The 17,529-nt window shown below is 37.8% G+C and overlaps 1 protein-coding gene across 18 annotated transcripts in view; it reads right to left on the bottom strand.

The window, feature by feature from the left end:
* RALYL (RALY RNA binding protein like) overlaps nt 1–17,529 on the bottom strand; it is an 832,931-nt gene that overhangs the window by 73,340 nt on the left and 742,062 nt on the right. For 15 of the 18 annotated variants that reach the window (XM_067018139.1, XM_067018137.1, XM_067018147.1 and 12 more), the window contains one exon: nt 2,167–2,280. In XM_067018139.1, the coding sequence (XP_066874240.1) occupies nt 2,167–2,280 (114 nt within the window). Of the gene's footprint in view, nt 1–1,246; nt 1,461–2,166; nt 2,281–17,529 lie in introns of those variants that run through there. The other 3 variants (XM_067018144.1, XM_067018143.1, XM_067018142.1) reach the window with 2 other exon arrangements.

The raw sequence follows: 17,529 nt of genomic DNA, 5'->3' as shown, positions 1-17,529 counted from the left end.
ATAATCCTTTAAACTGAAGTGCAAATTGGTTATCAAAGTCCTTTGCTCTAAGGGTTGTTTTACATAATAATGAATTTCACAGAAGTTCCTCAAAGGGAAATATTGATTTAGGCAACATCACAGGGTATTTCAATTCCAGCAACACTTTAGATTAGTGCCATAGACAGCATATAAAAAACCTTTATAAAATCTAAATTTCTCTCTTAAGTATAGGCAGCATATTTTTTCTCAATAGAAAATAAAACAGAAGTTTTTAATAAAAATGAGCCTATTTGGGCTTCCCTGGTGGCGCAGTGGTTGAGAATCCGCCTGCCGATGCAGGGGTCACGGGTTCGTGCCCTGGTCCGGGAAGATCCCACATGCCGCGGAGCAACTAAGCCCGTGAGCCATGGCCGCTGAGCCTGCGCGTCCGGAGCCTGTGCTCCGCAACGGGAGAGGCCACAGCAGTGAGAGGCCCGCATACCACAAAAAAAAAAAAAAAAAAAAAAAAAAAAATGAGCCTATTTTATCTATTATTTATCTACCAGTTCTAATCCACATTAACTTATCAAAAGTTAGTGAGAATCTACCATGTGCTAGGTATATGGTTTATTGTTTTAGAAATGGGCTGCATGGTAGTAGTAGGAAATATTCGTTTGCCTATATATGTTTATGTTACTAACAAGACCAAATAGCACCAATTATTGAGCCTTTACTCTGTGTTAGTTACTGTACTATACAACTTACATGCACTACTTTACTCATTTCTCACGTTGCCAGGTAGCCATTACTGTCCTCATTTTATAAATGAGAAAACTGAGGCTAAGAAGTTGTGAGGATTTGAACCACAGTATATTTCTCTCACCCATTATGCTGTAACACTACCTCACTGCTGGCTTCTTTTCAGTCTTGAACCCTGTATGCCTCATTACCAGAAGGTAAGCTCTAGTCATCTCCCCAGTGATACAGTTAACAAACAGGCAGGTTCCTCTTTGTTGAAACTCAGTGGCCCTAGATCCCAAGTGGTTCTCATCAGTTAGTTGTTACCCAGGTAGCCTCACTTCAGGGAGATCCTGGGACCAGACCCCGGGTGGAACCTGAGATTGTTCCAATGTTCCTAAAACATTGGAAAGGGCAGTGCTTTCACTCACAAGACCTGGGTTTGAGACCTAGGTCTATCACAAACTATGCGGCTATGGAAAAGTCACTTCACCTCCTTGAACCTTCATTTTCTCATCTGCAAAATGCAGAGGCTGGATTTGATCAATGTTTTTCAAAACTGTATTGTTTATTTTTGAAAAAGTGAAGCACTTTTAGCAAATGAAGTCTTATGTTGAATCTCAACATATAAAAAAGATACAGGTAGAGCTACACTGTTTGCAGCAAAGGCTTGGTTTGGAGGAGACATGAGTTCATCTGCCTCCTGGGTGTTCTTCCAGCACTCATCTCATCTCCAAGGAGTCTCTGAGGCATCAAAGACCCTGCAGAATACAATTTGCAAATTATGCACTAGCTCATCTCTAAGTTTATGCCAGTTCTCATAGTGTATGATTTTAAAACTGTCTGTTGCCATATAACAGGGTATTAGAATTTTATTAGCATGGAACGAGGGTCAGGGCAGATAATTCAAAGGAGAGAGGACATTAAGTTAAAGAATTAAGTCAAATGATGTGGCCTTGGGTGGCCAGGCATACCGTTGATACTGAGATCCTGAAAACAGGTTCTGAAGTTTTGCAGAGTTGCAACAATGCAAGAGTGGGGCTTTATAATCATGGTTTTTGAAATCTGGTAAATTTTGCCGCAGTTAATTTAAGGAAATATGAATATAATTTTAGCCCAATAGAACATTTCATTGATTGATTTAATTTTCTTAAAGGTTACTTGATATTGAGATGTAAACTTTTAATTATGATCCAACTGTTACTTATTATTAGCATCAAAATACTTTTCCTTTTTGCCCTTCTTTTTAAAAATATGAATTTTAGGCAAATTGGCTCACCTTCTCTAAAAAGTTAAAAGTCAGATTCCATCACTGCAAGTCTAAGCTTAAAGACTGTATTCATGTTACTGTACTAAACTCTATTAAACTCAGCCAGTATCCCCCTGGGCCTGCCCTGTCTCCGTGATTGACACTGTCTCAATGGTTTAATTCTGACATGTCTGTGGCCACAGATCTTTTTCACTTACCTGCCTCTGCCTTCTGCTGCTTCTCAATCTTCTCCAGCCGCCCTAGCAAGGAGTCAATTTTAGTTTTGATCTGGGTTAATTCTTTCTTGATTGTTTGTAATTCATCTGATTTCACTGGAAAGGGGAAAAGGGAAAGAATGCAACAGAACGTCAAATGCACCACGACCCACTTAGAGCATAACTCACAGACCCCCATGTTTTCTCAGGACTGTGTCACATCACATAGGATACTCTTCAGTCTTATCTGTTTCTCATTGCTTCCAGTGATCTTGCAATGCTGGATGACTTTGCCAATTACAAGCAGTGATTCTCAGCGATGTGAACATTTGGTACTAAATCTTTTCACTGAAAGTTATGCAATGGGATTGGGGAATCTAGAAATGTTTTATACACTAAGTAAAGATACTAAATTCAGTGCAAATGGTAGAGTAAATTTGTACTGTAAGCCGGATTCAGATTGAGGAATGATTAAATCATGACAGGTATGCTTTGAGAACTATGATACTGCTTTGAGGGCTATGTTGTAATGTATATTTCAGTGATATTTTTAATCCAGTTCCTTAGTGATTGATTGAAACCAAGACATAACATTTGTCCTCTAAAGAAGTGTCTTAAACGCTAGAGAACTCTCTCCAACTTGCTGTACTTTTGCTACTTTCTTTATTAAAAACTGCAGCAATGGGTTGTGTGTGCCTCTTTTTAAGCCCTGGGGCTGGAAGGAAAGGAAATTCACTGACGTCCCCACTGATATTTTCTACAGTCGTGGTTCCTTTTCCAGGTTTTGAGTGTTTAATGGGACTATCTAAAAATGGAACTAACACAAGATTGACTACTTTTAATTTGGCAAATAAGGATGTTAAACACAACAAACATCCTACTATCAATGATAAGAAAAGGTCAGTTTCCTATTTTAAGGACAATCCTTTCAATGAAGTATGTTTATGTTTATGAAAAATTCACTGCACTGTTCTTATTTTCTCATTTCTTTGAGAATCACTGGAAACTTTGTCATGAACCCTCAATAATGAGATCAAAGATTTTTAAAGCTATAAATCTAGAAGAGCTAAACCTGTCTATGAGCTTCCATTAGGTGAGTTTTGGGGTATCCATGCCTCAGCAGAGAACTATGCTTCAATATCTGGGGTAAGGATCTTGATTTCAGTCTATTATTCTTTTCTGTCACTTTTCCTTTCAAGTTTATAATAAACTTGGCTTGGGTATTCCTGAAGAAATTGAGTGTTTAGTTTGATTGATTCTTTAGTCTTCAGAAACTTTTTATAAGTAGTTAAAAACTAAAGGCAATATATGTTTTCTTGAAATAGAGCTAGTTGTCAACTAAGACATATGATATAATCTATATGATAAATTATGTATCAATATACACTAACTGCTCAAAGGAAGAATAGATTTTTTTCCAATATAAACATGAAAAAACATATTCTATTATAAAATCAGATATTTTTCATAACAAGCAGATTTTTATTTATGATACAAAGTAGTTTGCAAAATAAAAACTACAAGAATAAGCGATCCTGTAGAGAGTTCCCATTATGAAGAACCAGACTGAAAGTGGAACACAGTTTAAAATAGAAAATTGCTCCTATGGCAATTATTTCTAAGACATCAAAGTGCCATTGTTGAGTCACAGCTGTATTTGAAACATCATCTGTCACAATTGCAAATTGATTCAGCTTTGAAGAATGATTTTCATTTCCTTTGATGGAAGCATGTCATGCAGTTTTACTTAAACCTATCAAATTTAATAGAAAATATTTTATCTTAAAACATTAGATTTCAGTGCAGGAGAAACGGGACTGTGGCTGGAAACAAATATATAGGATATACTTTTTAGTAAGTGAAGTCACTCCTCAGCCCAGAAATGAGGTTGACTAATTATCTCCTTACAAAACATAACTAAACAAATCACTAGTACCCTATTTAGTAGAAACTATATTGAGACTCATATCTAACACTGTAGAAATGTCTTTTAAGATCAGAGCGATATCATTATAAAATGCGGGGCTACTTAGTTAATGTGATTCAAGCTTAGATACAGCTAAGGATGTAATCCAGACATCCTATCTGCTCTTTCCTGGTCCCTCCCAGGGAAAGTTGAATCAGTCTCCAGCCCTGTGCAAACTGCCCAGCTCCAATCTTGGAATGGCTAGCAGCAAATGTTCATCATCGTCCTGCAAAACAAGGCTTAGAAATAGTCTTGCTTCTTGAGCAATTGTGAAAGTTGTTTCCTTACTGCATTTAGTGCTCTCCTTGGGAGAAGGCTGCCCACCCACCTGGCCTAGTTGGTCGTAGCCCTGTTTCTCCCTCCTTCGGTTGTATTCATTATCTATAGATGGAATATGGTTTTGTGCTGTTGTGTCTGGTTTCCAGATGATATTGCTGGGATGAGCCACCTCTGTGTCTGATATACTTCTCTTTCCAATCTTTTCTGACTTTTTTCTACTTTTGGGGGGCTCCTTTAACAATTTTTCCACTGCACCATGGATTAAGCTCCTGTCTGTTTTTACTTACTCTATCAAAATAGATGTATATTTTACAACTATAGATTTCCAAACCTAGAATTTAAAAAAATCTTTTCAACTTGGATTTCTGAACTTTTTTTTGAAAATTAAAGTCAGTTCAGAGTTAATGAGAGTCTTAGGTGTAAAACAACCCTGTCCATTTTCTTTTCTTTTCTTTTTACATCTTTCTTTTCCTATCCACTTCTACTGCACTCTCAACTGGGCTTCTGCTTTTAGTTCACCCGGACTCTTACATAGTGAACTCAGAGTAATATATATAAAAGTCGTAAGTCCTCCCTACTGAAAACTTCCAGAATGTCCCCATTTCTATAGGAAATAAGACCAAAAGCATACATGCACCAAATCTTTAAACGGGTATTTAGGGTCTTCTCCAAAGTATATTTCCAGGTGTATATTCCATTTCTTATTAAAGCAAACTCTTCACTTGAACAGAACAGTTTAATGCTTAATCTAATAGTATATGGAATAAGAAAGACTCTAGTTTGCATCTATGTCCATTGGAGAGTCACTTGTAATCATTAAGATTCAGGTTCCTTATCTTTAACTTCCATCCTTTACCCTAAAGGCTTGTTATAGGAATTTAATGAGATAATGAACACAAAGCACTTTAGCACCATGATCAGAATATCACCAGGCAAAATACACGGTAGAAGCAGAAGCTATTATTATTATTTACATGCCTATTCCAGCAAAGACTCTTTCTCTCCCCAAATATGTCTACCTGCCTTTTGGAGCTTAGTTTTAGTCTTGCCTCCCCTATTAATTCTTCTTCGTTTAACCCACTGGAGGGTGTACCTATTATCTGTAGTCTATTTAACAGCATCTCACATTTACTGCTAGACACATATTACTAGTTGATTTTTCCTTTATATATCTCCTTTTCATATTAACTTGCAAACTTCTTGAGAGTGAAGACCTAATTAGGCATTGAAGAATTTTAGGAGTCATGCTTTTATGTGTTTTAATAAGCTCCTTCTCCTCTTATTGACTGATGAGGCTCCTGATGCTTACCATGAAGTCCTAGGCTGTGAAGTCTGTCCTCCTTAATTAAATAAATAATATTAACAGGTTTAAGAAGAGATCCTATATCAAATTGGTACCTAATGAAAACTTTTTGTCTTCTCATCATATACCAGATCCACAAAAAATTATTGATTCCTGTGTAAATTATTCAGATTTCTGATGATACAACTTTTTAAAAAGAAGGAATATTGGATGGTTGTCTGAAGCAAGACATATTAATGGATTTACCTCATCATAGGCTCTCTACAACCAATTTTTTTGAATGAAGAGAGGGCATCCTATTACGTCTTTCCACTTTCTCTCCCTCCTTCCCTCTTTCCCTCCCTCTCCTCCCTTCCTTCCTTCCTTAATAGAACATGCATTCTTTTTTTTTTTTTTTTTTTTTTTTGTGGTATGCGGGCCTCACTGTTGTGGCCTCTCCCGTTGCGGAGCACAGGCTCCGGACGCGCAGGCTCAGCGGCCATGGCTCATGGGCCCAGCCGCTCCACGGCATGTGGGATCCTCCCGGACCGGGGCACGAACCCGTGTCCCCTGCATCGGCAGGCGGACTCCCAACCACTGCGCCACCAGGGAAGCCCAGAACATGCATTCTTAACAGAACTTAGTTCAGTGTATTAAACACAGTAAGAATTACCAAATACCAGAAAAATTGTAGGTACGTGTATGTAGATATGTTTACACTGCACGCCAACTTCAAACAGACCAACAAATTTTATTAAAAGCTTTGTGTATGTGCTGGGCGCTACTTTTGGGTTGCCTGTCTATTGGGGAGACAGATAAGCAAGGAGGAAGTGCAAAAAGAAAATTAGCATGGAAATATGCCTTTTCTCCAGAAAACTATGAGGAAAGAATATGAAAGTAACCCATGCCTGTGGTAACAACTCTTTTCCCAATTCCACCTAGTACTCTAAATCCATAATCCTCATTTTTAAAGATACATTGGCAGAGGATATAACACCATTATTTATATTTATATAGAGTATTAGTGTGAGTCAGGAGGATTTCTTTTGCTAAGAATAATAACGAATACTTTAAATCAACTTGCTGTTATGCAGTTTCCCCTTAATATAGACAAGCTAGAAGTTTGGGAAAATGAGATCTAATTACTGAAGATTATGAATCCTGCAACTTAAAAATTATGAATTTTAGAATTTGAGAAAATTGCTTTATTTCCCAGCCAGCTCCAAGTTACCATCTCTTGCCTCATCTTCTTCTTGCTTTTCTAATTATCTTAGTCTCTACGTAGTCACACCTGTTGTGTCCCTTGAATATGTCTTGTGTTTTCAGACATCCATACCTTTGTTTCTGTTGTTTTCATTGGCCTGTCTTACACTCTCATCTTCATCACCTAGTAAATGCCATTTAATACTTAAATATTCAGCTCAAATGCTACCTACATTGTAAAGTCATCCTCAATATTTGATCATCTTCTTCAACAATCTCATCTTCCTCCCAGCCATACTTCTTTGCATGATCATTTCTTTAAATGTCTCTCTCCATGACAAGAGCAGGAACTACTCTCATTTTTTTTTTAACTGCTCTCATTTTTTTAACTCAAGTGTCTAACATATTCGCTCAACAATATTTATGGAGACCCATTATTGTCAGGCTCCTTGCCAGGAGCTGGGGACGTATTAGTTAACAAGAGAGATGAAAGTCCCTGAAACTGTGGAACTCCCATCTAGGTGTGGAAGAAGACAATAAACAAACATCTATATATCTATATCTATGTCTATATATGGGAGAGAGAGAAAGAGGTTTGCAGCAATTTTCTTTATAAGTATACATTTAACACAATGAAAAAAACACTGATATAGCTAAATCTAGTTAATAATAGTGTAACCATATGTATCTTTTGATAATTGTATTATCGTAAACTACAAACTGCACTGTTTCAGACTACAATGAAATATACACCTCCAGATGGGGAAAAAATACTGAAGACAAGAAGTTAGGGAAGGCCTGGCTAGGGAGTGAGATTTGTCATTTTATACAGAGTGGTCAGGGAAAGCTCCACTAATAAGGTGACATTGGGGGAAAAGTTTCAGTAAGGGGAGAAAGCAAGTCATGGGAATGTCTACGGATGGTGGGATGGGGGAAATATGAGGCAGAGGAACGATAAACTCAAAGGCCAGAGACAAGCGTGTACTTGGGGTGTGTAAGGGACAGCAAAAAGGCCAACGTGGCTGGAGTGGAAAGAGCAAGTGGGAGAAGAGTATGAACAGTCAGGAGGTAGGGTGGGGACTTGAGAAGGGGAAAAACACATGGAGAATATTGAACAGAGTCTTTTTGGCCAGAGTAACACTGTGACTTTTACTCTGAGTCATGTAGGTGTCACTGATTTACCTGAAGAGCATCATTCTGACTTCGTGTTGTTCAAAGACTGCAGAAGGCAAGGGTGGAATCAGTGAGATGACTAAGAAGCATGTGGATTATAATTCAAGGGAGAGATGGCATGAGATTGGATCAGACCGAGGTATTAGCAGTCAGGTTGTGAGAAGTAGATGAATTCTGCATATATTCTAAAGATGGAGGGGAAATAACTTGCGGATGATTAGAAGTAAAGTATAAGTGAAAGAGGGGAATCAAAGAGAACTTCAGAATTTGGGGTCTGAGTAACTGGAAGGGTGGACTTGCCATTTGCTGGGATGAGGAAGACTTGTGGAAGTTCAGGTTGAGGGGGAAGATCAGAGGGCCAGTTTAGACTTGATTGTTAGATGCCTATTTGTGTCCAAATACAAGTGATAAGTAGGTAGTTGGGTATATAAGCCTGGAGTTTATGGGAGTGATCAAAGGTACAAAAATAAATTTGGCAGTAACCAGTTAGAGAGATGGTATTTCAAGTTAATATAGAGGAAGAGTTTGCCCTCGTAGTTGAGTATACACACATATTGGTGTTTTAGAAGACATCAGTAATATTACCTTCAAAAGAAAATGTCTTTTACTCTTTCCTCTAGATAAGTTCAACAAAAAGAAAATTGCAAAAAATTATAGACAAAAGAAAACATACTGTCATAAAAATATTTGGTTGTCCGGTTGAGTACAATAGTTTATTTTTGTATGGGTGATTACCAGACTTGAATTTAGAATTATTCTTCAAGATCAGCAAAATGATAAATAGAAAAACAACTAAAAAAGTTCCTAAGATAGACTCCTTTAGCTTGTTTTTAGATTCTAGAGAAACTAGGAGCCAGGTTATATCATACAGATAATAAAATATTTTTCTTAAACCATCACTGTAGTTTTTAGATAGAAAAAAAAAAGCCACATTAAAACATTTCAGACCAACTCTGTCTAAATAGTTCATTGATTTGGTGATAAATGTTACTGTGTTTTGATAACAGTCAACAAAATGATGTCTGTGCCTTTTGCTGTCACATGAGATATAATCCAAAAAGGAAATTAAGCACACAGAATGACACCATTTGCCTATATCAAAAAATGTGTGCTTCTCTGATTTATGTGGTGAAAAATATTTCAATTTATTTTAATCACCTGTGGGGTAAGTCTATCCAGGGACAAATGAAGACTCTTAAGCTAACTGTCTAGATCAGTAGTTCTTAACAAAGGGTAATATTGGTCTGCAGGGGATATTTTACAATGTCTGGATACATTTTTGATTGCCACGACTTGGAGAGGATGGTGCTACTGGCATCTAGTGGGCATCTGGTCTGCCAAATGTCCTACAGTGTACAGGTTAGCCCCCAACACCACACCAAAGAATTATCTGATCAAACAAATACAAAGCCTTGGAAGCCCTGGTCTAAATAATTATATACCCTCCTTCACCAACACTGTGCTTCCTATGAACTATTAAGACAATTTAAAAATGTTTGTAATCATATGACCTTTAACAATAATTCATGTTAATTTATGTTACTTTTAAAATTTCCCCCAGCCTTTGATAAATTATATAAATATCAAGAAATATAATTTTCATAGAACTTAAATTTACCAATCACTTTTATATACACTATTTCATCAATAAGAAACCTGAGAATCTGACAACTTACATGACATTCTCAAAGCCCTATAATTTATGATTTTGTGCAATGTAGTAATCAGAACAGGTGGAGTTCAGGTTCAAGCTTAGGTCTTCCGACTATAAACTAATATGAGAAGAAGCTAACTTGCCAGCCTGGTAAATATTTTTCAAAAGTCAGACTTTGGAGGGGGTGGGAGGAACTGGGAGATTGGGATTGACACTTACACACTATTGATGCTGTGTATAAAATAGACAACTAATGAGAACATATTGTATAGCACAGGGAGCTCTACTTAATGCACTATGGTGACCTAAATGGAAAGGAAATCCAAAAAAGGGGGGATATATGTATATGTATAGCTGATTCATTTTGCTGTACAGTAGAAACTAATACAACATTGTAAAGCCACTATACTCCAATATCAATTAATTAAAAAAACAAAAGTCAGACTTTAAAGAATTTTGCTAAAAAAGTGAAGCAATTGAAGTAATTCTCAATTGATATACGTAAATATAATTTGGCAGTTACCACCTCTATGGATGGAATTTTCTAGAAAAAGCAATTACATATAAGTGCATGTGTATGCATTCATAGTACCTATGCTTATGTACATTTATATCAATTATTTATGTACATTTTTAGAAAGTGAAAATGAAATGGGGAATGAATGTATTATTTTAATCAACAACTATTCATTAAACACCTACTGTAGGCATCCATGCATCTAACGTTTCACTAGCAGCTGCACATATACAATATCATTTAACCCTTAAGATAAACGTACAAAGTATATATTATTAAATTTGTTCTATGGATTATAAGAGTGAATGTTAGAGATGTTAAGTAATGTGTTTAAGTTAACCTAGCAAAGAGACAACAGAATCAAGTTTAGAGTGGGCTGCCTGATTCCAAAGCTGTGGTTTATGCTTGTTTGTTTGATTGATTTTTTTTGCCCCAAGCCTGCCTCCTTGTTCTCATGGAGTTTACAATTCGTGGAGCCAAAAAAACCCATGTAAACAACTTATTATAATACATAAGAACATAAAATATGTAAAATAATGGAGGAATAAGTTAAATGTGCCTATTGCTTGATGTTGAAGTTACTTTTTGATCTTCTCTACCAGACTGTAAGATCTTGAAAATGAAAGATCCTGTCTATTTTGTCTATGGAATACTTGTTTCTTAGGGGTCACATTTATTTCATCTATGGAACATCAGTTTGGCAGTAATTTAAATTATGTTAACTATGTGAGTAAAAACAGAAGCAAAATTAATTTCCATATGGTTAGATAACTGATCATAAAAATATTCATGAAAAATGGGGACTTGAACTAAGACAGGAAGGATACTTTGGATTTCAGCAGGAAACAAGATCTTCTAAGTAAAGGAAGGAGCAAATCTTAAAGAGCTTGGAAATGTGCATCAACATCCTGGCTTCTTTTAGACCCTGGAGTGTAGGTCAGAATTTGTCCCCTTGTTTCACTAACTCAAGATATTCTATAACTAAGTAGCATTTCTAAAGAAGTAGTTCATAGTCAACTGTGAAGTGTATAAAAAAACAAAAAGGAAAATGCAAAAAGCCAAAATAATATTGGTGACACACATTCCATAAATAATTAAGAATATACTTTGTGCAATGCAAAAGTGACTTGAAGGATACATTTGTAATCTAAAATGGAGAGATTAGCTCCATAAAAATAACTATAAAATTAAGCAGAAAGGCTTAAGTCTCCTAATAAGAAGATGGACAATTGGTTTGGCTTTAGAGGACAGACGATACCTTTGAAGCGCAGAAGGGTTCAAACTTGTTTCATAAGAATGACATTAACTTGAGCCAGACCTTGAAAGACAGGTAAAATCATTATTTATGCTTATTTGTATGTAAGAAGATAATGCATTGATAACACATTTCTTGAGATAAAGGAAAGGGCTTTCAGATGGAAGTACATGAACATGAGTTTTGAAACATTTAAATAAGTATTCCATTAAGTTAGAAGAGTAAGGGAAAAACTGGGAATGGAAGTACCAGATCAGATACACCTGGATGACTACACTGAAGAGTTTGGATTCTTACTTAGTAAATGATAGTAATTTTGAATCCTGAGTGAGGAATTGACAAAGCACTTGGTTTACAATAATCCTGCAGTTGGGCATGTAATTAATGAGATTAAGGGAGAGCACAGAGTCAAGAAAACTAGTTTTAAGAGACTATTACAGGGCTTCCCTGGTGGCGCAGTGGTTGAGAATCCGCCTGCCGATGCAGGAGACACGGGTTCGTGCCCTGGTCCGGGAAGATCCCACATGCCGCGGAGCAACTAAGCCCGTGAGCCATGGCCGCTGAGCCTGTGCGTCCGGAGCCTGTGCTCCGCAATGGGAGAGGCCACAACAGTGAGAGGCCCGCATACCGCAAAAAAAAAAAAAAAAAAAAAGAGACTATTACAGTAGTCAAGGACTGCTTATTAGGACCAGACCTAGGAAAAGAGCAGAAGAGTAAGAAGCAGAAGTAAGAAATGTTTAGGTTTATTGATTGGACCTAATGCTCACAAACTTTTATAATCTCACAGTGGAATGATTAGCACTTTTCTGGAACTGTTAGTGGAGTACAAAGAAAAGCATAAGCTCTACAGTAAAACTGAGAGAACCATCTCAAATGTTCAAAAGCTATGTTGATATAAAGATTCTGTTGAACCTTTTATTTGCCTTCTTTTCTGTCTGTATTTTTAAATCTGGTTATGTTAACAAGCCGCATTAAACCCTGGTGAACAAGCCAAGCACAGATGCTCACCAATTTATTTATTTATTATAAACACATTGTAATTGTTTTGAATGGGCTGCTGTGTATCTAAATATTAGGTTGTGATTTTAGCAGGGACTTATTACTCTCTTTATACAAAGTGCTCATCAACATCCAGACACTGAAGCCATGTGTGTCAGAAATTCAGTGTGTTTACCAGGATGAGCTATATGGGTCTGAATCTCATTCTCAGATAATTACTTAACTAAAAATTATCCAAGAACTTGGCTATTAAAATGAAAAGAGCTGAAGGATATGACAAGATCTCCACATGTTGTTTAGGCTTTATATGCACATAATTTTTTGTTATGAGCTGAATTCTGTACCTCCCTCAAATTTTATATATGAAGGTTCTAGCCCCACTAGCTTTCAAACTGTCACTGTATTTAGACATAGGGCAGTTAAAGAGGTAATTAAGTTAAAAGGAGGTTAGTAGATCAAGTAAGCCCTGTCCTTATAAGAAGAGGAAATTTGGAAACATAAACACAGAGGGCAGATGATGTGAAGACTTAGAGAGAAGATGACCATCTACAAGTCAAGGAGAAGGGGCTGACACAGACCCTTCCCTCAAGGCCCTCTGAAGGAATCAATATGACCCACACCTTGATCTCCAACTTCTAACTTCTAGAACCGGGAGGAAATAGATTTCTGTTCTTTAAGCCATTCAGATTGTGGTACTTTGTTATGGCAGACTTAGCACATGAATACAACCACCATATAAATTTCTTAAACTATCATTTTGATCAGGTAGCACTTTGCTGAGAGTCTTTTCCTTCAGCCCTGGATGAAATTCCAACCCTTCAATATTCTCCACAGCTTTTCACTGTCCTGTTATCCATCTTTATCTTTCGTTTTGCATAATGATAATATTCTGTTTCTTAACTGATATTGTTAGTGATAAATCTTTGCTTCAGATAAAAATAATAACTTATTATTATTATTATGTTTTATTATTAAGACTTTCAGAACAGGAGACACTGTTCTAAGAGCTTTACATGTATTAACTCATTTAAATCCCACAAAAACTTTATGGAGAAGGTGGTAAGCTTATCATTCCCATTTTATAGATGAGGAAACTAAGGCACAACAAACAATGTATCTTGTCCCAAAATACACAGCTAATAAATGGCAGAGCCACTACTGGATTCCAGTTATAACCGTTTCATATCCCATACTCTTAACTGCTATTCTCTTCTGTACCACTCCTACAACTAATAGTAATAATAAACTTCACTGACATTGACTATTTGACAAGACTTTCCTAAGCTATGCATAAGTAATTTAATTCCCATGACAAACAATTGGATATACAGTATTATTATTTCCATTTTACAGATAGAAAATAGAAGCATATAGGGATTACAGGATTTCCTCAAGACCACAGTGCTAGTATGTTGTGGAACACAAATTCCATACCAGATAATCTGAAAGCAAAGCCTCTGCTCTTCTCCACCCAGAAAAGTAGGATACTCTCTTATTCTCTTTTCAAATCCACGTATCCTTCTAAACTCAATTCAATATTCTCTATTGAGCCTTCTCTAACCCCTCTGACCAAAAACCTAAAAGCAGAATATGTAATTAGGCCAAAATAACAGATGAAATGGGATGTTTAATGATACTTGGCTAGATATTAACATTGTTTCTCTGATTGATGCTTCATCTCTATATTAATATCATGGGGAGGGGTGCTTCAAGATGGTGGAGTAGTAAGACATGGAGATCAACTTTCTCCCCACAAATACATCAGAAATACATCTACATGTGAAGCAGCTCCTACAGAACAACTACTGAACCGTGGCAGAAGACATCAGACTTCCAAAAAGGCAAGTAACTCCCCACATACCTGGGTAGGATGAAAGAAAAAAAAAAAAAAGACAAAAGAATAAGGACGGGACCTGCACCAGTGGGAGGGAGCTGTGCAGGAGGAAAGGTTTCCACACACTAGGAAACCCATTCACTGGCGGAGACTGGAGGTGGCCATGGGGAAGCTTCAGAGTCACGGAGGAGAGCACAAGAACAGGGGGTGCAGAGAGCAAAGCAGAGAGATTCCCATACAGAGGATCTGTGCCGACCAGCACTCACCAGCCTGCGAGGCTTGTCTGCTCACCTGCCGTGGCAGGTGGGGGCTGGGAGCTGAGGATCGGGAGGGATTCGGAGGTCAGATCCCAGGGAGAGGACTAGGGTTGGCTGTGTGAAAACAGCCTCAAGGGGTTAGCACCACAGCTAAACGGAAGGGAGTCTGGGAAAAAGTCTGGAACTGATTAAGAGGCAAGAGAACATTGTTTTGGGGTGAGCGAGGAGAGGAGATTCAGAGCACTGACTAAACAAGCTTCAGAGACAGGTACGGGCCGTGGCTATCACCACGGACACCAGAGACGGGCATGAAATGCTAACGCTGCCGCTGCAGCCACCAAGAAGCCTGTGTGCAAACACAGGTCACTATCCACAGCTCCCTCCAGCTGGCAGCCTGTGCAGCACGCCACTGCCAGGGTCCCGTGATCCAGGGACAACTTCCCCAGGAGAACATAGGGCGTGCCTCAGACTGTTGCAACATCATGCTGGCCTCTGCCACTGCAGCCCGACCCCGCATTCTGTACCCCTCCCTCCCCCCAGCCTGAGTGAGCCAGAGCCTCCGAGTCAGCCCCTATTTTAACCCCCTCCTGTCTGGGTGGGGAACAGACGCCCTCAGGCGACCGGCATGCAGAGGTGGGGCCAAAACCAAAGCTGAACCCCAGGAGCTGTGTGAACAAAGAAGAAAAAGGGAAATTTCTCCGAGCATCCTCAGGAGCAGTTGGTTAAATCCCCACAATAAACTTGATGTACTCAGCAACTGTAGAATACTTGAATAGACAACGAGTCATCCCAAAATTGAGGTGGTAGACTTTGGGAACAAGTGTAGACTTGGGGTTTGTTGTATGCGACTGATGTTTCAGATTTTTATGTTTATCTTAGTATAGTTTTAACGCTTGATATCATTGGTGGATTTGTTTATTTGTTTGGTTGCTCTCTTTTATTTTTTTATTACATTATAATTTTTTTTTATTTTAATAATATTTTATTTTATTTTAAAAATTTATTTATTTATTTACTTTTTCTTTTTTTTTTCTCCCTCTTCTTCTGAGCCAGGTGGTTGACAGGGTCTTTGTGCTCTGGCTTGGTTTCAGGGCTAAGCCTCTGAGGTGGGATAGCCGAATTCAGGATATTGGACCATGAGAGACCTCACAGCCCCACGTAATATCAATTGGCAAGAGGTCTCCCAGACACGTCTGTCTCAATGCTAAGACCCAGCTCCACTCAATGGTCAGAAAGCTCCAGTGCAGGACAGCCCATGCCAAACAAATAGCAAGACAGGAACACAACCCCACCCATTAGCAGAGAGGCTGCCTAAAATTATATCATGTTTACATAAACCCCAAAACACACCACCAGACATGGCCTTGCCCACCAGAAAGACAAGATCCAGCCCCATTCACCGGAACACAGGCATCAGTCCCCTCTACCAGGAAGCCTACACCAGCCCCTGAATCAACATTACACACTGGAGGAAGACACCAAAAACAACAGGAACTATGAACCTGTAGCCTGCAAAAAGGAGACCTCAAACACAGTAAGTTAAGCAAAATGAGAAGGCAGAGAAATATGCAGCAGATGAAGGAGCAAGGTAAAAACTCAGCAGACCAAACGATGAAGAGGAAATAGGCAGTCTACCTGAAAAAGAACTCAAGGTAATGATAGTAAAGATGATAAAAAATCTTGGAGAAAGAATGGAGAATACAAAAGAAACGTTTAACAAGGACCTAGAAGAACTAAAGAGCAAACAAACAATGATGAACAACACAAAAAATGAAATTAAAAATTATCTAGAAGGAATCAATAGCAGAATAAATGAGGCATAAAAATGTATAAGAGACCTGGAATATAAAAGAGTGGAAATAACTACTGCAGAGCAGAATAAAGAAAAAAGAACAAGAATTGAGGACAGTCTCAGAGACCTCTGGGACAACATTAAATGCACCAACATTCAAACTATAGGGGTCCCAGAAGAAGACAAGGAAAAGAAAGGGACTGAGAAAATATTTGAAGTGTTTGTAGTTGAAAACTTCCCTAATATGGGAAAGGAAATAGTTAATCAAGTCCAGGAAGCACAGAGAGTTCCATGGGGGATAAAACCAAGCAGAAACATGCCAAGACACATATTAATCAAACTATCAAAAAGTAAATAGAAAGAAAAAATATTAAAAGCAGAAAGGGAAAAACAACAAATAACACACAAGGGAATCCGCATACGGTTAGCAGCTGATCTTTCAGCAGAAACTCTGCAAGCCAGAAGGGAGTGGCAGGACATATTTAGAGTGATGAAGGAGAAAAACCTACAACCAAGATTACTCTACACAGCAAGGATCTCATTCAGATTTGATGGAGAAATTAAAACCTTTACAGACAAGCAAATGTTAAGAGAATTCAACACCACCAAACCAGCTTTACTACAAATGCTAAAGGAACTTCTCTAGGCAGGAAACACAAGAGAAGGAAAAGACCTACAATAACAAACCTGAAACAATTAAGAAAATGGTAATAGGAACATATATATAGATACTTACTTTAAATGTAAATGGATTAAATGCTCCAACCAAAAAACATAGACTGACTGAATGGATACAAAAATAAGACTCATATATATGTTGTCTACAGGAGACCCCCTGCAGGCCTAGGGACACATACAGATTGAAAGTAAGAGGATGGAAAACAATATTCCAGGCAAATGGAAAGCAAAAGAAAGCTGAACTAACAATTCTCATATCAGACAAAATAGATGTTAAACTAAAGACTATTACAAGACTCAAAAAAGGACACTACACAATAATCAAGGGATCAATCCAAGAAGAAGATATAACAAATGTAAATATTTATGTACCCAACATAGGAGCACATCAATACATGAGGCAAATGCTAACAGCCATAAAAGGGAAAACTGACAGTAACACATCATATTAGGGGATTTTAAACCCCACGTTCACCA

Source organism: Kogia breviceps, chromosome 17, assembly GCF_026419965.1.
Source record: "Kogia breviceps isolate mKogBre1 chromosome 17, mKogBre1 haplotype 1, whole genome shotgun sequence".
NCBI lineage: Eukaryota > Metazoa > Chordata > Mammalia > Artiodactyla > Physeteridae > Kogia > Kogia breviceps.
The sequence above is the reverse complement of the archived record's forward strand: the minus strand, read 5'-3'. Positions and strand labels throughout refer to the sequence as shown.